General features: G+C 47.4%; 2 protein-coding genes across 3 annotated transcripts in view; one reads left to right on the forward strand and one right to left on the reverse strand.

Annotated features, from left to right (window-relative positions):
* Window positions 1-3,130: 3,130 nt before the first annotated feature.
* Window positions 3,131-13,729, reverse strand: CUNH22orf31 (chromosome unknown C22orf31 homolog). The gene is given in 6 exon segments (XM_007461213.1): window positions 3,131-3,561; window positions 4,464-4,905; window positions 12,208-12,337; window positions 12,387-12,534; window positions 13,384-13,580; window positions 13,719-13,729. Coding segments are annotated over 6 exon segments (1,359 nt in total).
* KREMEN1 (kringle containing transmembrane protein 1) overlaps window positions 13,728-22,282 on the forward strand; it is a 63,010-nt gene continuing 54,455 nt past the window's right edge. For both annotated transcript variants that reach the window (XM_007461156.1, XM_007461157.1), the window contains exon 1: window positions 13,728-13,824. In XM_007461156.1, coding sequence (XP_007461218.1) covers window positions 13,728-13,824 — 97 coding nt within the window. The remainder of the gene's footprint in view (window positions 13,825-22,282) is intronic.

The following is a 22,282-nucleotide window of genomic DNA, read 5'->3' on the forward strand; positions in this document are numbered from 1 at the left end:
CCCCCCCCCCCCCCCCCCCCCCCCCCCCCCCCCCCCCCGCTGCTTCCGCACCGGGACCCGATAGGGTCTGAGCTCCCTTTGAATGACAACGTTTCCCATCCCATTGCTTCAGGGTTGTTCAGCCCTCTGCCTCGTGGCTGAAATCGCTCATCTCGCCTGCAAATGTCTACTATCCTTTCTACCTAATGCACTATTCTGTATTGATTCTCCATGAGACAGAGTGAAAGAGACTATCAGATAGTTTAGACCCAAAGGGTAGGTTTTTGTATATTGTTCCAACTTTTTGTTGTTTGTTGTTGCTGTTTTTTTAAGAGGGAAGAAGAGTTTAAAAACCCAAACCGTTTTTTAAAAGTTTCCATTTTAAAAGGGAGAATCTATTTAAAGCTATTTCAGATCAGGGATCGTTATCCTTTTTGTCCAGTGTATTTCTTGTTATTAAAAAATTTTTTAGAAGAAACTAATCACATTAGCTCTTGTGTTCGCTAACTCTTCTGGTCACTTCTGTTTATTCATTTATTCAGCAGGTGTTTGTTGTCATCTGAAATGCTCATTTGCTGAATAGGAACCTTGAGTCCTGGCCCCCTGTAGGTGGGGAAGCAGAGACCCACCCTGGGCTGCCAGGGGACTGTGATGGCTCTTCTCCAGTCAGGCCCAGGGAAGGTCAGCCCAGGGTCCACATCACAACGTTTTGAATGAGAATCTTACTGAATCCCTTTTTCTTAAAAACCCCAGCCTGTGATGAGGAAATTTACTTACTTCCAGCCAGGATTTGTCAGAAAGAAATTCCAGCATCAAATGATTGAGCCGTTTGCCATTAAGGAGCTCACTGGTGAGATTTGTCATCCAGCCTCTGAGGTGCGGTCCCTTGGGGGCTGCCCCCACCACCACCCCCAGCACCGCCTGTGCCCAGCACACCTGTTGGCGAGGGTGTGCAAAATGCCTGAGCCCCGTGACACGTGATCTGGGCCGCCTTTATTCCTCGGGCCAGGAGTAGCAGCTGCTGAGGACAGCAGCTTGCGTCTTGTGATTTTAGGGAAGGGGTGGGGGGTATGGCTTCTAACATGAACTACAAAAAGCAGCTTCTCATTGTTGAGATTTTGTTTGTTCGTTTGTGGCTTTGTGTTTGTTTGTTTGTTTGTTTTTAATGCCTTTGAGTGCATATTATCTTCCTTGTCTGAAATCATACCCCCAAAGTGGCTTTCTTTAGCCCTGGCTGGAAGGAAAACCACTCCCCAGCAGCCTTAAGCAATAAATAGATGAGGAGAGCATGTGGCTTCAACTGGGCTTATTAAAATAAATGAGTCCAATTTTCATTTGAAAGAGCAGTAACTACAGATGGCCAAAAAAACCACATTTAATTTTCATAGTTTATAGGGTGGTAGAAACAGAAAAGTGAAACTTTCAGGCTTTAAACCTCAGCCGTTGTCTTAAATTTGTGTTGGGTCACCAGAGTATGGTGACCAACTATATCGCCTCACCATTCAAATCAAAAGAAATGTCTTCTTTGAAGTCGTAAGACTCCAATAATGATGAGAAGTACCTTTTCTTGGTGGCCTCTCAGTGGCATGTGGGAGTTACATAGCTATGGAAACTGGGAGCATCACATCTTCCATTGAGAGACACGCACACGCACACGCGCGCGCACGCACACACACACACACACACACACACACACACGCAGGAATGTGACTGTTGGGTGTGGTCCCGTGGCCCAGCCTTGGGTGTAGGACAGCCATGTAGACTGAAGAGTGCTAGAACCAGTTAAAAATGGGGGTTTGGGAGTTCTGGTCCACCAGGTACCTCTTTGTAGTAGACACAGCCCCAGGATGCTGGCCTTAACTCTCCGTCTCTTTGCCTCTCCCTAACCCTAACCCTAACCCAAGCCGTTTTATGACACGTCCACCACTCTGCTGTCCACCACTCACACCCTCCCTTATGTGCTGCTAGTTCCTACTCAAAGCTCATGCAGGACTAATGCTTTTAAAATGAGGTCTAAAAAATAATTACTAATCAAGAGTATTATTTTTTAAACAGAACTGCCTTTTTCTATTCTTTATATAAACTCTATTGTGTTGGTCTAACAAGACACTATTTTAAAATGTTTTTAAAAAAATTTCTCCCATAGCACTTAAAAGATATTTTGTAAAGACTTTGCTGTAAAGATTTTGTAATAAAGTGGTCTAAGGGCTCCTTCTCCAACATTACCATTTAAAAAAAAATGTTTTAAAGGCTAGAAAACAACTTATGTATATTCTGTATATGTATAGCAGCACATTTCATTTATGGAAATATGTTCTCAGAATATTTATTTACTAATATATTTATCTTAAGCCATGTCTTATGTTGAGAGTGTGACATTGGAATAATCATTGAAAATGACTAACATGAGGCCCTGTAAATACATGATAATTGCACACAGATTTTACATATTTGCCGACCAAAAATGATTTAAAACAAGTTGTAGTCTTCTATGGTTTTGTAACAAATTGTACAAATGACTGTAAAAAAAAAATACAATTTTATCAAGTACATGTTATATATTGTCATTGCTCTATTTGGTAAAGGTCTACAGGTGCCACAAAGGAGAGGTCTGCGTGAAGCAGTGCCTAATAACATCAGCTCGCTCATGGGAGCATCTGTGTAACTTCCTCTCCTGTTAACACAGAGTTCAGGTTATTGGGGATCCAGGTGGTGTCTGGGCAAGTATCTGAGAGACAGTGTTTGAGATTATGTCCCTGAGGTGGTGATAGGTTTTCTGCTCAGCCCTATGGGGGGAATGGTGGTCAGTCCCGGCAGTCCACTTTTCGAACATAGGGACCGTAAACTGGGTATAACCATCGACTTCATCTGCTAAGCCTTTTCCTATCTGGAAGACTGAGGCCCTCCCGCCCCTCTTTAAGGAAAAGGGACTTGTAGGAAAAAAGCTTAAGCATCCAGCCTGGAAATGACCAAATCATGAAGGTGGAGAGGGGCCCTGAGTCTAAAGTGAATCTCATACCCATCTGTCTTGTTTCCCGGGGAGGGTAGTCACTGACCTGTAAAGTGCTCTGAGATCGCCTGGAAGGTGCAAAGTGGTGTTTATTCTTCGGACATCTAGCAGAGAATACCCTAATCCTGTGAGCTTCTGTCCCTATTTCTCGCTCTTTAACTTGGGCCATTTCTTGGGAGCATGCTCCTCGTGGACCTCTGGCCTCTTCCTGCCTGGCAGTGGGTCCTGAGCACCTTCAGGGGTGGCAGCCTGGCTGCAAAGAGCCTCCCAGGGCTTTGTTTTGATGGCCTTGCCCAGCTCCTAACTGTACCTCTCGGGGGTCCCCGAAGGATTCCACAGCATTGGCTCCACCACTGTGTGGTGCAGAGCCCGGTGGCCCTCTGTGCAGAGGCCATGGATGGTTAATGCATCCTCTGACAACTGCTGTCTCTTCCTGGTTTCCGGAAGTGAGGCTCGGCCCTTCCAGGACACTGTCCCAATGTCCCAGGGTAGCACTTGGGAGGCAGCCACGTGTTCAGCATATCTGCTCTCAAGATCTTGGCAGAGTGTTACTTTTTTCTCCTTTGAACTTTCTTTACTGTAGCCAGGAAGAAAGCAGAGAAGTCAAAGCTAAAACTTGAGAAGGGAGCTCAGGATAATTATCTGGGATTTGTGTCCCCAAGTCTTGGTTACAGCCACAACCAACATTTGTCTAGCATGTTCTAGTTTACCGAACTCCTTCACGGATACCGCTGTGAGCGTTTCCCCACAGCCCTGTAAGGTCAGCAGGAGACAGCTTTAAAGGCAAGGAAATTGGAATGGGTTTGCCCAAGGCCACACAGCCAGAAGGTGGACCACAGCTGTTACCTACTGAGTGCCACCCAGGACCCTAAACATCTACTCTGTGCCAGGCTCTGCTCAAAAGCCCTTTGCATGCATTAACTCATTTCATCCTCATGAAACCCTGTGAAGGGAGGGCTGTTTCTCCACATCTTATAGATGACAAAAACCAAGGTAGAAAGAGACTGAGCCCACGGTCCCCCCTCAATTACGGTCAGAGCTGGGATTTGAACACTGACCACCTAGCTCCAGGGTGCATTCTGAGCTCTGCTGGCCACCGTGGACTAATGGAGCTGGACTCAGATCAGGCCTCTGGACACCAAGTTCTCCATGTGGACGTTCATGACCAGGTCTGTGGCTCAGCTCTGGGGTTCAAGCATGTGCATCTGAGCCTTTCCCATCCTCATTTTTGCCTCAAGTCAAGTTTCTTTTGTCTCCACTTCTGAAAGCCACTTTATCCTCCTCTCAAACTGAGCAAAGGAGAAACATGCATGACCCCAGATCTGTCCTCTTTCCACTAAATCACGCCCCCACCCCCATCCTGACCCCCAACAATCCTGTCTTTAACTTCAGGGTTTCCTTCTCTTGGCATGAAGACCTAGCTTACCTTTCGCTCTCCCCACCCCATCACATTTTCTCCACCACCAGCCATCACCTACCTCGTTGACGCCTCCTGCAGGCCTCCTGTGCCTGGGTGAACCTGGCCACTGCCCCACTGGCCACTTGCTGTTGGAACTGATGGAGTTTCTTATCCCGCCCCGCTGGGTGGCTTTCGTGGCTGAATCATCCTTGGGCTTTAATCTCTTTGAGGGTTTCGCATCTCGTACTGGGCAGCATTTCTCCTTCAGTTGTCGCCTGAACAACAGTTTAACCAGGGAGAAGGAACTGGCAATTAATGGGTTCTTTACAACTTCCCAAGAAGAGGTGGTACCTGGTACGGGAGCATTGATGTTCTGCTTTGCACACTTTCTGGTTGTCCAGATGTTGGTGAGAGCTGGCGAGTCCACATAGCAGTCCTGAAGCCTGGTGTTCAGTAAGATAGACTGTCAGAGTCCATAGGTGGGGTTGCTGGGATCTCATCTCACAGAGATTGGATGCTAGCATTATAAGGGGGAGAAAAGGAATAAAAAAGGCCAATTCTCAAGCAGAGACTAGAAGGTCTACTTTGGAGGTAAAGTATTAACATCTTTTTATAGACCATTCCTTCCACACAGCTTTTAGAAATCTTTCTGCACAACCTCTCTCCTGCTCACCAAAACCTTTTGTACCAAGTAGTTCCGGAAGCAGTAGAACTTCACAAGGTCACAGTGATGGTCAGGTTCTCAGAGAACATAGCATGCTTGGGCTGGAAGCGGAGGGAGGGTCAGAGAGCATTTATAAGGAATTAAAGACCATTTCTGTCCCCTGGAAAGCTAAGGGAACCCATGGCAGGAAAGGAATGAGAGATGGGATCACTCAAGCTTCCTATAGGAGCTGTAGCCACTCCTCAACTATGCTGCAACCCAGAAATGACAGCAGGTAAAATCGTGCCAAGCCCTGAAATCACTTTCTTACCAGACTGCCATGAGCCAAGAAAAGCTGCTAAGCAGGGAAATATACTCTGGGGTCTAAAAAGGCAAAAGCACAATGTAAATGATGCTGGCCTCCATTTCTTGGGACCAGCCAAGAACAAGAGAACAATTTGGATAGATTAGAATCACACACTTGAAGAGACCTGGCTTTCTAAGGAATGTCATCTATAATAAAATAAAATCACCTTACCATATTTCGGTTGCCTTAAATTTTATTTTAGTTAGCTTAGTAGGGGGAAGAAGTATGTATTTTCTTTTCCCTTTTTCTCTGTTTTGTTTTGTTTTACTATTTCTATCACCTGTCTTTCTCTGCCTCAGTCATGTATGGGCAAATTGCTGTTTGTTTAGATTTTGCCTCTCATGCAGTTTTGAACCATTATCTCTAGTATTTGTGATGTCACTTTGGTTTGTGATGTGGGTGTGGGTGGGTGTTACATCATCAGATTTTTATAGTTAAATTATGTTGGAAGAATTTCTATTTTCTTGTGCTTACAGCCTCAGGAACTTCTCAAGCCCTCATTTTCCCCAATATGGCACGGGTGAATTTTGAAGGTTCTGACATTCTTAAGAAGCACACTTTGCACTCAATGTAGTCAAATATGCAGACCAGATTTGTGGATACAGGTAGCGAGATGCATCCTTACCGGTGCGAAAGGGCCCTTCTCCGTGCACATAAAGAAGGTACTGTTAAGTTCTCAGAATAGCTGCCAAGGCTAGGGACCAGAAATGAAAGAACACGTTCCTGCAGCCCTGGGCACCTCTGCCCGCATGTCTCTCCCAGGGAGAATACATGGTTTCTGGAATGCGGTTTTATTTTACATCCCATGGCAAATGCAGTAATTAGAGCTGTTAGCAGTGTCAAGGGCTTGAAACAAGAACAAAGACGCCTCTTCCTGGGAACTCTTGGGCAATGCCTATCTCCTTATCAGGTGCCTGCCCTGTTGGTGGTTTTAATTTTTCATGTACAGAATGCCAAAGGAGGCTCCCTCTCTGGGGGAAGGAGAGCGAAATGGTGGAAAAACAGAGTATGAGTCTGGCAGGAGTTCCTGGAATCACATGCGTTGCCTGTTTGATTTTTTTGTCCCTGGAGTGAATCAAAGTCGCAGGCAGACCGCACCGCAGGCCACCGTGGAACCGCCACCAGGCCACCGGCATCTGGACCCACAGATGCTTGGGAGGACAATGCGGTCCATTCAGTGGCAAGCTCTGGCCTCACCTCTCGAGAGGTGGGTCAGTTTTAGAGCTGGGCGTTGGAAAGGGTTTGTCTTTGGGAAGGGTCTGCAAACGTCTGGAGACCGGGCAGGCAGGCATCCTTTCAAAGCCAGTGAACACTGGAGAAGTGCCACCAGGCTCTGGGGCTACGGTCTGCCTTTACTCTGCATGGCAGGGACAGAAGGGCAAGAATGGCACATGGAGCTGCTCTTCTGCTTTCCTTCTCTCCTTCCCCATCTTGAGGTTGACTTTCCCACACCACCTCTTTCCAGACACTCAAATGTATTTACTTTCCTAGGCCTTTGACTCAAGGACCACTCAGTGTCTCCTTCTAGCACAGAGCTGTTCGCACAGATGGCAGCTGATACAGACTCTTCAAGTTCTATCAAATTCTTCTCTCCCTTCTGTGTAACTCCCTTCATTGACCCTGCCCTAGTAGTAAGCCTCACGTTCCTTAGAAATAACTCAGGGTAATTTGGCCTGTGCTATTTCTATTTCAGTAAAATCTGTGTTGATTGAATGCTCACTGTAGTCCAAACATGGCTCTAGACAACACTTTACCAACATCATCTCACCAAATGCTACCAACAGTCTTCTGCATGAGTTTGGGTGCTGCTGCCATCCCTACTTTATAGATGAAGAAACTGAAGGTCAAGGACTTCCCTGGTGGTCCAGTGGTAAAGAATCTGCCTTCCAATGCAGGGGACGTGGGTTCAATCCCTGGTTGCGGAACTAAGGTCCCATATGCTGCGGGGCAACTAAGCCCGCATGCCACAACTACTGAGCTCTTGTGCCCCAACTAGAGAGCCCGAATGCCGCAAGCTACAGAGCCCACGTGCTCTGGAGCCCGCGTGCCACAACTAGAGAGAGAAAACCTACACACCACAACTAGAGAGAAGCCCATACCTCAACGAAGAGCCTTCATGCTGCAACTAAGACCCGACACAGCCATAAATAAATACATTAATTAATTAATTAAAATTTTTTAAAAAGAAAAGAAACCGAAGGTTCAGTTGCTCAAGGACCATGCCTCAGGCCCAAAAGCTAGTAACCAACAGAGGCTGGACTCAACCCAACCAGGGTCTATACCACCTTTGCTCTTATCCACTCAGAGCTATGCTGTGATACTTTGCCTTGCATCTGGTTGGCCCATCCACGTACCACACCTGGGCACGGACCACATCAAGTCCTATTGATGGCTCCCAGATCCATTTCTCAATGGGCAAGTGAATTCACATCTCTGGGCTTTACTTTCCTCATCTGTGAAATGCAGATAGTAGGAGTGCCTACCCCAGGATCACTATGCGGAGGAAATGGGACAATGCATGTGAAGCACTTGGCATGGCTCCTGGCAGAGAGTAAGTGCTCAGTAAATAAAGTTCTAATTAATGTTCTTTTGGTTTTTTTTGTTTTTTTCTGGCTGTGCTGTGAGGCATGCGGGACCTTAATTCCCAAACCAAAGATTGAACCCACGCCCCCTGTGGTGGAAACACGGAGTCTTAACCACTGGACCACCAGGGAAGTCCCTAATGTTATTAACATTATGGCACATTCACTCATCTGACCCCTTCTTGAGCCCCTGTTGCTCATGGTCTGAGTGACTTAACCCAACATTTTATAGGAACTTCATCCCAGGTCCTTAGTTGTGTGCCCATCTGGTTTATGAGGCCAAGCAATGAACCTCTTTTTTTTTTTAATTGAGGTATAGTTTTTCAGATTCTTTTCTATTATAGGTTATTATAAGCTATTGACTATAGTTCCCTGTGCCACACAGTAAATCCTTGCTGTCAAGCAATCAGCCTCTTGAAACGGGGGATGATTCTGATCTGACTTGGGTATCATGACATTTCTTTTCCCACGATCCATCTTCACTAAACATTTGTCAGATTCATCAACCTTATGGAGGTGATGTATCTACAGGAGCTACATTTCCCCCTGGTTTTAGAAGTTGTCCCGAATATCCCTGCTTTGTTAGATGGAAAGGGAAGCAGGTACCTGAGGATACACTAAGGAAAGTAACTAGTCTTTAACAGAGGTTGTTCTGTTGAAGGTTGTTCAGAAGTATAAAGTCAGGATGGAAAGACTCTATTTGATCCAGGGTCCTGAAACCATGGCAAGAGTTTCCATTGTTGGTGCCAACACTTGATCCAGAGACCTTGGGGCTGAGACCATAGGGCTTCCATGTTGCTGAAAGTCCTGTTCCTGAGTTTGGCTCGCCAATGAACCTTTTTCACTCTGCTGAGATCAGTCTAAATAACCTTTATTTTCCACCCATCCTTTGGAGCTGTTCTTCCTGACATATCTAAACCACCGCTTCTGTCTGGAAACACATCTGCCCGTCTCTGATGCTTAGCCAGTCTCTGCTCAATGTATTTTTAGCTCCGATAATCTTTCTTCTTTCTTTCTCTCCTCTACTACCACTCTTCTCTCTAATTTCTCTGAGCTCCTGTTGTCTTTCCGGAGGGTCAGGGAATAAAGAGGAAATTGAGCCGGGCTTCCCTGGTGGAGCAATGGTTAAGAATCCTCCTGCCAATTCAGGGAACACAGATTTGAGCCCTGGTCAGGGGAGATCCCTCATGCCGCAAAGCAACTAAGCCCGTGCGCCACAACTACTGAGCCTGTGCTCTAGAGTCGGCGAGCCACAACTACTCAGTCCACTCGCCGCAGCTACTGAAGTCTGCGCACCTGGAGCCCGTGCTCCGCAAGGAGAGAAGCCACCGTGATGAGAAACCCGCACACTCACCAAAGAGCAGCCCCGCTCTCCGCAACTAGAGAAAGCCTGCGTGCAGCAACGAAGACGCAACGCAGCCAAAAATTAAAAAAAAAAAAAGTTAAAAAAAAGAGGAAATTGAGCCAATTTATATGAATTCTCATCTTCCTCCTTCATGCCCCACCCCCAAATTCTAGTGGAATTTAGTTGTTTTTAATTTCCTCAGAAGATGTTTTTATTTTAACACCCAAGCAAGTAAACTTCCACACCCATATGGGAACACATCTGAGGTTTGTGATGTAGAAGTTTTAGGAGAGAAGAGAAAAACTTTGGATGAGAGAACTTGAAAAGATTCCTGAACCATGATGCAAACTCGGAGGACCAGTGATTTAGACCACATGTGCTGAATACACACCTATCACGGGCCAAGTATGTGAAATGAGGTTGCCCTGCCCATTCTGCCACCCCTTCTCACCTGGCTCAGAGTTCTCAGATGTGGCCACCTGGATGCCCCACAGACACTGCTAACTTGTTATGTTCAAAACCAAATTCTTTTTCTCCCTTCACCCCCATCAGAACAGACTAACTACTGCTGCTCTTGAATTTTCCATCACTAGTTGCCTGACCCAGAACCTGGGAGACAGGATCAATGCTGAGATGAGCCTGAGGCTAAAGGAAAATCAGGAATCTAGGTCCTGTTTTTATTTAAAGTTTTGAGATTCTGTTCATCATTAATTTTTTTTTTTTTGCAGTACGCGAGCCTCTCACTGTTGTGGCCTCTCCCGTTGCGGAGCACAGGCTCCGGACGCGCAGGCTCAGCGGCCATGGCTCACGGGCCCAGCTGCTCCGCGGCATGTGGGATCTTCCCGGACCGGGGCACGAACCCGTGTCCCCTGCATCGGCAGGCAGACTCTCAACCACTGCACCACCAGGGAAGCCCTGTTCATCATTAATTTTTTGACATTCATTTAGAGTTTTTAAAGATATTGCATTAAAACACTGTCCATTAAATATATTTAATATATTTAAAAATTGATTAAATATTTGTCTTGATTACTGAGTTTTGGGGGGCCCCCTTAAATCTTGTGCCTGAGGCCAATGCCTCACTTGCCTCACCCTAATCCCAGCCCTGGACCACTCAGTAGGCATTGGTTGCTAGAACCCCATAAAGATAAGAAGGCAATTCACCACTGTGATGAGGAGTAGGGTCCAGAAGTCCCACTGCCTGGGGTCATAGCCCAGCTCCACCACTAGGCAACCTTTAAGCAAGCCATTTAACCTCTCTGTATGAAGGGGCTCGTAAGAGTGCCTCCCTCATAGGGCTACCGTCATATGAGAAATGTGATGACACACATTGCACACTGCTGAAAGCTTAGTAAAATCCTCAGTAAAGGTTTGCTATTCTTGTTATTATAATCAGACTCCTCATCCAGTGCTCTCTCCACAACATGACTGCCCTTTGAGTAGAAATCACCGCAGCTGGAGTTTCAAAGATACCAGGATCGCCCAAACTCCACCAGCTGAGATCTCTCAGCTTCTTGGCAAATCCTGCTGCCCTCGGGAGGAATCCAAGGGCCTGACTGCAGAGCCGGCAGACAGACAGACACCAATATCTTCCTGGAGGCCCAGGGGCTACAGTCAATGCCCTCACTCTTTCCATGAAATAAAGCTGCTTAAGGACTGAGGCATGTGAAGTATTGAAATGAATATCTCAGGCAGCTCCTTGCCAGGGCCAGGGACCACATAACTGAGCAAAGACTTTGAGCCATTACGTGCCCTGACCTAGACCTGCTCGGTTGTATTTTTAGCCTCTGTGTGCTGTTTCCATCACCTGTGCTGGGCTTTATGCTGGAAAAGAGGGGAGGGAGGGCTGGGGACAGCTAGAGAGATGTTTCTCATGGCAGCCAGTGGGGGCAGAAGCTTGCACACTATTTCTGAGCTCTGTTGTACAAGCCAGCTTTCATGGGCTTGCAACATTTCAGGGGTGTGTGTAGTTAATGACACAGGCCCCCCCGAGCTTAGAAGGACCTCAGGCTTGGTTTAATGCTCTGTTGTCACCATCTTGAAATTCTTAAAAATTTTGAACAAGGGGCCCCACATTTTCATTTTCATTTTTCACTGTAGCCCATTCTGGTTACACAAGGCCAAGAGAGCAGAATAAAGGAAGGAGTCTGGTACCCAGTCAACAGGGGTGCCTTTCTGCAGGGCAGTAAGACAGATGGGAGCTACTACCATGAGGCATAAATCCCCAGACTTGGCCAAATAAACCTGATTTTGAATCTCCGCCCCCCATCTGCCTCTTCTTATTTCCTCCTCTGAAACTAGGATGAGATATGAAAGGACCTTGTAAACTGTAGACAGCTGTGTCCCGCTTTGCTAAAACCTTTCCCCTGCACTCTGTTTAAAACAGTCCACAGAGCACACTCTGTCAATATCATCATTTTCTTGTTTTTGTAGTACATTTTGCTCTCTGAAATTCACATTATTTTCCTGTTGCTTGACTGGCCTCTCCCCTCCGTTTGAGTGTCAGTTCTAGGAGTGTAAGTTCTTGTCTTGCTGGTGCTCTTGACAGGCTCCACACTGAATATTTGTTGAATGGAGGAGGGATCACGCTTACTGAGTACTTGCTTTGTGCTGATGGTTTTACCTGCATCTTCCCATTTTATTCTCCTTCTTCTAGGGCTTCCTGCCTGGGAGGGTGCAAGTTAAGAGTTGAAGCATTCCCAGGTTATGTTGAAGGAGGTGATTTTGGAGGTGGGGAAGGGCCCAAAATGGTGCAGGAGAAGGTAAGCAAGAGTGGGAGACACCAGGTGGGATGTGGAGGACATCCCCCTGCTCCAATAAGGAGCCAGAGGATTCTCGACCTTGGTAATGACCCAGGGAAAACAGTGATTGAACAAGCATACTCTTGCCGTGGCACTGGGTCGTGTGGGTAGTGTGACGGAGCCAAGAAGCCTTGTGGGAGTAGTTGTGCCTTTGGGGCCCAGCTCTGGGAGCAGCTGGGATGGGGGGATGGTTGGGGGCGAGGTGGCGGGTCTTGGGACCGGGCGAGGGGGATGGCTAGGGGGCGAAGGGGCTGGTGCACCTAAGGCGGGCCGGGGACAGCCCAGCCCCGCTCAGGGCGCGGCGAGTCAGCACAGGAGGGCTGAGGTTCCCGCCGCCGCGTGGGGCACAGGCCCGCACTTGCAAGTCTGGGACGAGGGACTTAAAAGCGCCCGGCGCACCGCCCGGACCTGCCCCGCGGGGCGTCACCGCGGCAGTTTAGGCTGGAGCCGAAGGAAAATCTCTGCCTGGGGTAGTGTGGGGGAGGAGAGAGGCCCACCACAGGCCCCGGGGGCGGGCGGGGAAGACCTTGTGGGGGAGTGAGGCCACGCGGGGCCGAGAGTTTAAGCGAGCCACGCGCTCTCTGCGTCCCGGGATGGCAGTGTCTAAGAAAGCACCATTGCCCCACCCACTTCTGGATTTTCGTGGTGTCGGGCGCTTTACTTGCATCTATCTAATCTAATCTAATCAAGTCTTGTGAAGACCTTTTAATATTCCTATTTTGCAGATGACAAAGAGCAGGAAACATGCCCCAGCTGACAAAAAATGTGCGATAGGATTCGGAACCGGGGCTCAGTATGCTGCCTCTTTTGTGGCTGCAAAAATTGGGTTGGTGAAAGGAACTCAACATTTTCTAAGCTCCTACTGTGTGTGTGTCAAAGTTTCCACGCATTGTCTCATTTAGTACAACCTCTTTGGGAGTAATTGCTATTAACGTCCCCATTTAACAGATAAGGAAATTGAAGTAAGAGAGCTATTTTTCTTTTAAATCCGCCCAAGATTTTACAGGTGATCAAGTGGGATATGAACCCGGACAGGCTGACTCCAGAGCACACTTTTTTAAACCGCTGTGATGAGCCAAGCAGGGAAAAGCGGTTTGCAGACTGCTGTTCTGACTACTACGGCTGCGGCTGAGCCCGCGTGTGGGTCACGACCCGAGTGAGGGTGGAGCAGGGGGTCACTGGGCGCCCGGCCCGGTCCCGCCGGGTCAAACCTCCGCTTGTGGACTCGGAGTCTGTGCCCCAGGCTCCGCCCCTCACCTGCTGGCCCCGCCCCTCGAACCAACCAAGAAAGTGGTCCGCGGTTGGGCGGGCCCAGGTGCAGGGGGGATGTGGGTGGGGCCTGGGGCGTGAGTGGCAGGCGCGGGCGGGGCGAGGCGGGCGTGCGCAGTCGGCTCCGCCCCTCGGGCCTCGCGGCGGAGCCTGGCGGGCCGCTGGCGGCAGGGGCGGTGGCGGCGCTGGGGAGGGCGGGCCGGGGCGGGACGGCCGGGCGGCCGGGGCGGGGCCACGCTCGAGCTTAGCGTCCCGCTCCCATGGCCGCCCCCGGTTCCCTGCGTTGCCCCTTCTCCCCCGGGCCGCGCCCCGGGGCCCCGCACTGACGGCCCATGGCGCCGCCCGCCGCCCGCCTCGCCCTGCTCTCCGCCGCCGCGCTCACGCTGGCCGCCCGGCCCGCGCCCAGCCCCGGCCTCGGCCCCAGACCCGGTGAGTGAGCTGCACCCCCACCCCCGCTCCGCCCGTCCTGCGCGGAGCCCGCCCGGGGGCCCCAACTCCCTCGCCCCTGCTTTCTGGGACTCCTTCTCCAGCCCTTCAGCGACGCCCCTCAGACGGGGCGGCCCCTCTCCTCAGGACCTGGGACTCCCCCAGACCCCTTCAGCCGCCCTCGGCCAGCGCCCTGTCTGCCTCAGTACCTCCCAGACCCTTTGGTCAGGCTCCTCAGCGACGTCCCCCCGGCCGGGATGTCTCCTCTGTCTCAGGACCCGGCACCCCCAGCTCAAGTCCCTCAGCGACTCCCCCCGGGCCGGGACGCTCCCCCACCCCGCCTCAAGACGCTGCCCCCCCGCCAAGCCCCTCAGCGACACCCGGGGCCAGGATCCCCTCCGCAAGCCCCACAACGACGCTCCCAGTCCCCCCTCCCACTCACGCCCGCGAACCCTGAGTCTACCCGCTCACGACCGGGTGCGGAGGCGACGGGAGCGGGCACCCGGCCCCTCTGCCCGGTCCCGGCTGCACCCGCTTGCTCAACACTAATTTCTGAGTACAAGTCGAGGAGAGTAAAGTTGACCTGCCCGCCCTGCTAGAGGTAGACCTGGGTCCGGAGACGACCGGCTCTACCCAGCCAGAACATTCCTTCCCTAGCCATCCCCCACCCCACCGGGGCCGCTTTGAACTTCCCCGTGACTCGGTGCAGGTCCAGCGTGGAGAGGGGAAGAAAGTAAGGGGTGATGGGAATCTTCTCCCCTACAGAGCTTAGGGTGCTTATCCTGAGAGTGCAGTGCAGAGCACTCGTTTCCCCAGTAGGCCCACACTTTAAACAGGGTAACCCGCTCCCCAGGCCAAGGTCAAGGCCAGGTCTTCCCCAAGTGGGGCCCTAGACCAGGATGGAAGCTGGGACTTTGCTTAGTTTGCCCGCACACCCTTCCTTGCAACAGAACTCTCCAAGTTGAAGAGCAGGCAAGGGGGCGTTGTCTGGCCCAGGTACATTGGTCCACAAGTTGTTCAGGTGTTGAGAATTCGGCATTAATGGAAGGGACGGGAAAAGTGCATTACAGGTTTGCTGAAGTAAGAAAACCGGCCTCTGGGTTCTCCACCCAAAGTCGCAGACTGTGATGTTGGAGAGACAGGATTTTGCTGATGAAAGAAAACTCCAAGTTGCTTTGTTTACTTTCCAGCTTGGATTTGTGATAAAGATAAGGATTTAGTGTTGTCACTTACTATGTGACTTTGGGTTGTGCCTTCAGCTCTCTGAGCCTCAGTTTCCTCATCTGTAAAGGAGGGATGATGATAACTCCCTTGCAGGGTGTTGTGAAGATTAAATGATGTACTGCAGGTAACACACCCACATATAGCAGGCAGTCACTAAACATATTTAATACTTCTTTTTTATAGTGCTTTAAACTATAGTGTATACTATAGTATACACTATAGTGCTTTACACCAAGTGCTGGACACCTCCTTTGCCCTGGGAATGCTATGAGCTTCCAGTCTGATTAATCCCTGTTAAAGGCAAAGCTTGGCTTTAGAGTGGTAGAAGGGGGCTCTCCAAGTGCTATAAACCTTAGGCTCAGGAAGTGGTTTCTGAGTGATCAGTGGCCTTCCAGGGGACAACTACAAAAACTTGTGCAGAAGTTTGATCACTTCTACTGTTTGCTGTATGTGGGGAATGAAGGAGGGACTTTCTGAGAGCCAGGATATGTCAACATAACTGTAACCTAGTAACCCCTTGGCTCCACTTTGCCATATGTGTGGTCAGGATTTAATGTCCTCTATGGAGAGAGAGGTATGGGTGGAAATAAACTGTTTCCTCTCCTGGAAAGGGCAGAGTAATAGCTCTGAAAAGTGTTCAGTGAGCCAGCTGTGTGCTTATGCTTGTTGGAAGGTGGCACCCTCTCCTCAGGCACCTTTGCTTTGCTTGGAAGGGTCAAATGCAGCAGCTCTTATGTAGTTTGAACCTCAGACCTTGGAGTGTGCTTTTATTGGAGTCTGGGATAGGGACTAATAAATAACCATTGTGAAATGATTTATGATAAGTGGCCCATGTTCCCAATTCAGTGAGCCTCACCAGCTTTTTTCCCTCCCATCCTAGTACATCAGTGCCTTTGTGACTTCTCCTCTTTAGTTCCAGAGGCAGTTTTAGGGAGATACCACATGGTCTTCAGCATCACATCCTGTCTAGAGCCTACCCACTAGTTTTTTAAAATCCTTTCCAATGAAAAACACGTTTTACTCTGAGGATATGCCAAACTTGACATTTCATATTTTTGATACTGTAATTTTCTCTAAAATTTTGTGGATGGAAAAAATTATTTCAATACTTATATTCTGCATAATTTTGTAATATTTAAATTACTGGTGGTTTGCATTTTTGAATGCTGACTTTATAAAAAGTTAGCTCATTCCCTATCAGTGCTACTTCTAATTACAGTGTGTAGCCAACCCCAGATGACCTCCCTTCTCTTCATTCTTTGAGATTCTTTCCCTTCCTTCACAACTGATAAGGAGGAAGGTAGAGGTTAGTGGTGGAATCTAGACTCCCTTTTCAAGGAGGAAGGCAGCCAGGGCTGTGGGCTGATGGGCTCTCTGAAGTGAACTCCCATCTGGAATTTACTGACCTGCAGGGGACAGCCGAGAGGTAGGAAGAGCAGAGAAGGCTGAGTGGACTTCAGCTCTGAGTTTTCCGCCTAAGGCATATACCTGCTTGGGTGTTTCACCACATTTAGGGGCTTTCAGGTGTGCGTCAGCGGAGTGTATCAACTCTGGTTATGTTTGCTGTGAACAGCCTTTTATGCTTATTCTCCTCCAGCTCCTCATGTAGAATTTGTCCCATTAGACAGCAGTGTGTCTTGCCATAAAACCCATGAGTTCAGTTAACAGTGAGAGCTTCATACTGTACAGGGCCTTATCCCTCTTGGGGACTCCATTAATGTTGTATAGAATTACCTGTATACATCCCAGGGGCTGAGAGGAGTGAAGGGGACTAACGTGCATACCATTTACTTTTATGTATTTTAAGAAACAGGAAATTATCAAAACTGACCTGGCATCAAAGAACTCTGATCTTTTTGTGAAAATTTTTGGCCCCTCGACAAAGCTGTTTAAGTGTTTGAGATGTGCAGTGAGACCTTTTATAAATCTTAGAGCAAAATGAACTTCAATTTAGGCTCACTGCTAATAAACAGCAAGTTGGTACACTTAATATAGATATTATTGATACACTTACTTATGATTTAGCATATGTGGATCAAAAGCGATAAATGATGAAGGTAAAATATATTGCTTTAAATTGCTTCGCAATATACAGATTAGGAATTTTGGGTGATGGGCAATATACCATCTTTAGTTTAGAATTTTTGAGGCTATAATGCCATCTTAGGCTCTAGGTCAGGTAGGTGTCAGCAAACATTTTTTGTAAAGGGCTAGACAGTAAATAATTTGGGCTTTGTGGGCCATGTACTGTCTGTTGCAGTACAACAGCTGCAGAATCTCAAAGAATGAAGAGAAGGGAGGTCATGTTTATAGAGCAAAGCAGCCATAGACAGACTGAATGGATAGGTGTGGCTGTCTTCCAAGAAAACTTACATGGACACCGATATTTGAATTTCATGTGATTTTTTTAACAGTTTTTTAAAATATTTATTTTTGGCTCTGTTGGGTCTTCATTGTTGTACATGCGGGCGTTCTCTAGTTGCAGCGAGTGGGGGCAACTCTTTGTTGTGGTGTGTGGGCTTCTCATTGCGGTGGCTTCTCTAATTGTGGAGCACGGGCTGTAGGCGTGCAGGCTTCAGTAGTTGTGGCACGTGGGCTCAGTAGTTGTGGCTCGCAGGCTCTAGAGTGCAGACTCAGTAGTTGTGGCACACAGACTTAGTTGCTCCGCAGCATGTGGGATCTTCCCGGACCAGGGCTCGAACCCATGTCCCCTGCATTGGCAGGTGGATTCTTAACAACCAGGGAAGTCTAATGTGATTTTTATATGTCACAAAATACTGTTCTTTTGGTTGTTTTCAACCGTTTAAAAGTTTAAAAAGCATTTTTAGCTCATGGGCCATACAAAAACAGGCAGTGGGCCAGAGTTGGCCTGCAGGCTGGACTTGACCAAGTCCTGCTCTACGTCCATATGCGTTGATTTTTTGCAGTGTTCACTGGTCTGGAAAAGTGACAGGGAGGCTTGCTGAATGAACCTTTTACCTTTTACTATAAACTAACTTTAAGAGGCATGGGAGAAATGGTTAAAAAGGTAAATTTTGTGTTAGGTATATTTTACCACAATTAAAAAAAAACATATCGAGGGAGGGAAATTTCATACACATACATTTGGATCTTTAATAAGACTTTAAAAAATACTTTAAAAAGAAATTCAGGGGCTTCCCTGGTGGCGCGGTGGTTAAGTCCGCCTGCCAATGCAGGGGACACGGGTTCGTGCCCCGGTCCAGGAAGATCCCACATGCCGCAGAGCCGCTGGGCCCGTGAGCCATGGCCGCTGAGCCTGCGCGTCCGGAGCCTGTGCTCCGCAACGGGAGAGGCCACAACAGTGAGAGGCCCAAGTACCGCAAAAAAAAAAAAAAGTAATTCAGTATGGTTCAGTGTGCACTACATAAAGAAAATAGAGCCTTCCTCGGAACCAGCGCATTGTTTGTTCAGCTATGCAGATGTTGCTTGGATCAAACTGTTGAGAGATTTGTTTCTCAGAGGAAAGCCCAGGCAGCAGGTGGCACCAGCCCTGAGACATTAAAAAAAAAAAAGAAAGAAAGAAAAAAAGAAAACAAACTTCTGTCACTTTCCTAAACAGTTGAATGGTTCTATTGTCATTTTTAACGTGGCCTTTAAAAAACAACAGTGTGCTTAGCATGGATGATTATTTTGTTTTAATTAAAACATTTTCGAAAAAACGAAATGAAACACTCAAACATACCAAATTGATTGTGTTTGTACTGTGGAACAGTTAATGCAAAACACTTGGGAGAGGCCGTAAGTTTGGATCTGTAGTTTTTTCTTAGTTTTTGCCTCCTGAATAAGGATAACAGAGGAGGAAGTGAATGTGTTCCTTAGCAAACTACCTGTGCGGGTTTTGAGGTGAGGTCTCCTCAATCCCCCTTTTGTCACCTGGCAGGTTAGTTTCTGGCTGGCTCACAGTGAATGGGTGAGGACGGTGACTGACCTTCTTCCACATTCATTTTGACCTTGAGTATCCAGGTGGAACCCAGAAGCATTAGTCTAGGAGAGGAGCCTGAGGTCACTCTGTTTTTACCCCCTCTGTTGTCTTCAGTGTCATTCTCTCAAGACGGCAGTGCTTCTTCCCCAGACATCACCTCTGGGACATTATCCTGGATTCGGATTAAACAGGGAAAGGATAGAGGCCGTTGTAGAAACATTAGAAGGGTGTTCATACTCCTCAAAAATAGCCACTCCACAGAAACCTGCCTTCTCGTCCTCTAAGGAAATTCCTTCCATCCCCCTTTTAATCCTCTTTCTAGGTAAACACCTCCCTCTTCTGGACTTGCAACGGTTTGAAGAGGAATGAGGTTGGGGGCTAGGAAGTACTTTACAGACAAAAGATTTGAGGCCACCTCACACACAAGACTGCCTCTCGCTCCTGCAGTTATGAGAGGGTACTTAATAACAGTACCCTCTCGGGGCTGCCCCTCTGCTGGGCCCAGCTTCTAGTTTTCTTGCCACTGATTTAATCCCTGGCAAGTAGCCAAAGCATTAAACTTTTATTGTTCAATTTACCACGAGGGCGGGGCCCTGCTTCTAGTGGGCTGAGAAGGCTTCCAAACCCCAGTGTCATACCACATTAGCAACTTCAGACTTTGAGGGCTGGATTTCTTTCAGTTTGGTTAGATTCTTGGTTAGAACCAGAGCAGTATATTCACACTCAAAGTTTGAAAGCTCGGAAATAATAAAAACAGCATAGGCAACTTTTAAAGATGATACAAAACAGTTGTGGCATTGACTTATAGGACTAACTCTAAACAGAGTTAGAGTTTATATCTTTTAAACAGAAATGTTAAATGGCTGTCCATGTTCCTTGGTGTCCTAAAGTTGGATGAAAACATGGCGACCAAGTAGTTCTAGAACGGTAGGGATTGTTAACCAATGTCATCACAGTATGTAAATTACTTGCTGCTGTTCAATCTATAAAAATTCATCTTCAAAGAAAATTATTGGGCTGGTAAAAATATTTTTAATAATGACCACAGAAGCCATATTTGTTTTTCTTTGATGTTCTTCCAAAGACTTCTTCTGGTTTTAATCAGATTGTTCCCACATAAAATACAGTGGAAATCTACAATAATAAAATCCCTATTCCTATGTCTATGGGGAAATAAACAGGATGGGGACTGTCCTTTTAAGGGGCTTTCCCCTTCCTTTTCCCCAGACTCAAAGCCTCTATTACTGGTGGGTGTTTTGGCATCAGTTAAGGGCCTTCAATCCTTCCCTCCCTCCATGTTTTGCTCTTTCATTAAAGTGTTTCTGTTGTCTAATTATATCCTTTCAATCAAATTAGAGACTGCAGCATCTGGTGAGGGCCGTAACTGCTGCCATCTGCACCTCGTATATACAGTCCTTTTCAGCTGAGAATCACTCAACTTCCAAATGGCAGCAAGAGATTTGGAAAAAGTTTAGTTGGAAGGGAGGTTAACTTAAAAGGAACATCTTCAAAGGCTGGGTTCGATGCCCTGCTTGCTGTGATGTGTGTACTGCCATGCAGAGCTTCATCAGCTTGGCTCACCAAAGATTCTTCTCTAGTGCTTCTGGCAGATGAAGGGTTTCTGATTGTCTTAGCTGAAATGAGTAGCCCTCTCATCCCGAGGCAGCCCCGGGGCGAGCTGAAAATTTCTCCCTTGAGAAGAATCTTTTGTTGTATGACCACCGGTTGGTTAATGGATATGACACTTTCTGTTTATTTGACCATTTCTTCTAATTCAGTGGTTTCAACTAGAGGAAATTTTTTGCCCCCAAGGGACACTTGGCAATATCTGGAGACATTTTTGCTTGTCACAACTCACTGTGTGGTGGGGAGGGGTGTGCTACTGGCATCTAGCAGGTAGAGAGGCCAGGGATGCTGCTTACGATCCTGGAATGCACAGGACAGTGGCCCCCTTCCCCCACAGAATTATCCAACCTGAAACGTCAGTAGCGCTGAGGTTGAGAAACCGTGTCCTAATTATATTATTCTCTTATCCTTCCCTTCACTGTGGCCTCGGAGTAGGCAACTCTGATCAACATCTTTTTTCACTCTTAAGAAAATAGATTCTTCATTGTACATATCTAAACTCTTTAAGCATTTCCGTGAACAGTGTTTCAGAAATCTTAATGGAGTAAGGTCTGTGGGTCACCGTATGTTTCCACTTTCTCTAGAGTAAGAGTGCCAGATTAAATACAGGACACTCAATTAAATTTGAATTTCAGATAAACAGTAATTTTTTGTGTTTGTCTCATGCAATATTTGGGAATACTTTAAAAATCATTCGTTGTTTATATGAAATTCAAATTTAACTGGGCATTCTGTACTTTCATTTGCTAAATCTGACAACCCTACTCTAGATCCATGAAACATTACATGAAACTTTAAACCTTTGACTAGCAAATCAGTCTGTTGGCCACCATCTGCCCTTATTGTTCTGGGTGACTAGAGGTGACAGCAACGCCTGTTCTTGTTTGTAAGTCAGTGCTACACTGACACTTTCCTTCTGCCTCAAGCTGTCTCCATGGCCAGAACTTCTGAAACTTGTCACTTGAGTCATATTTTTAACTTGGGACCAACTAACAAACGCTTATCAAATGCCTACTGTATGCCCAGCATCTCTGACTAGGACTCATCCCTGTACCAGTTCTTAGAAGATGACAACTTTGTTGCTTCGGGTTTTACTTTAAAGATGGGCTCTAGAGATATGCTGTCTACCTGGCAGTCAGCTAGCTCCCCGTTCAAGGACTGTTGTATTATTTGCCCATCCCACGTCAACCAAGGGAAGCTGAATAGCCCAGACCCTGGCTTCCATGGAGCATTGGCTTCCCTCCAGGGCTCCATTATTGGGGAACTTTCTTGCCCTCTGAAATTAAAAATAGGGTACAGGCAATACTGATGAAAGTTGTCCAAAAGCTGGATTATAACAGCTTATTTTATCTCCTTTTTAGTCTGACTGAGAGCTTCAGACAGCGTGAAATAGTGTTGCTCAAGTGATGGTGAGGCACGGTGTAGATTTGAGCCAGGTGTCTCCCATTGAAAGCAAACTCAATATCAACATGAGTATTCGTTACAAAGGGGGTTGCTTATTCCCTATTACAAGTAGCTCTACCGTGGATTCCATTTAAATAGCAGACTCCCCTGGTTTAAATAGCAAGCATTTGATTTTCAAATACTTGATTTATATGAGCTTTCCTGGAACTTCTCCCAGTTCATTGCTAGGTAGGGCATGATAGCTAGCCTGGAGGCACAAATTGG

Source organism: Lipotes vexillifer, unplaced genomic scaffold (genome assembly GCF_000442215.2).
Source record: "Lipotes vexillifer unplaced genomic scaffold, Lipotes_vexillifer_v1.1 scaffold691, whole genome shotgun sequence".
Taxonomy (NCBI): domain Eukaryota; kingdom Metazoa; phylum Chordata; class Mammalia; order Artiodactyla; family Lipotidae; genus Lipotes; species Lipotes vexillifer.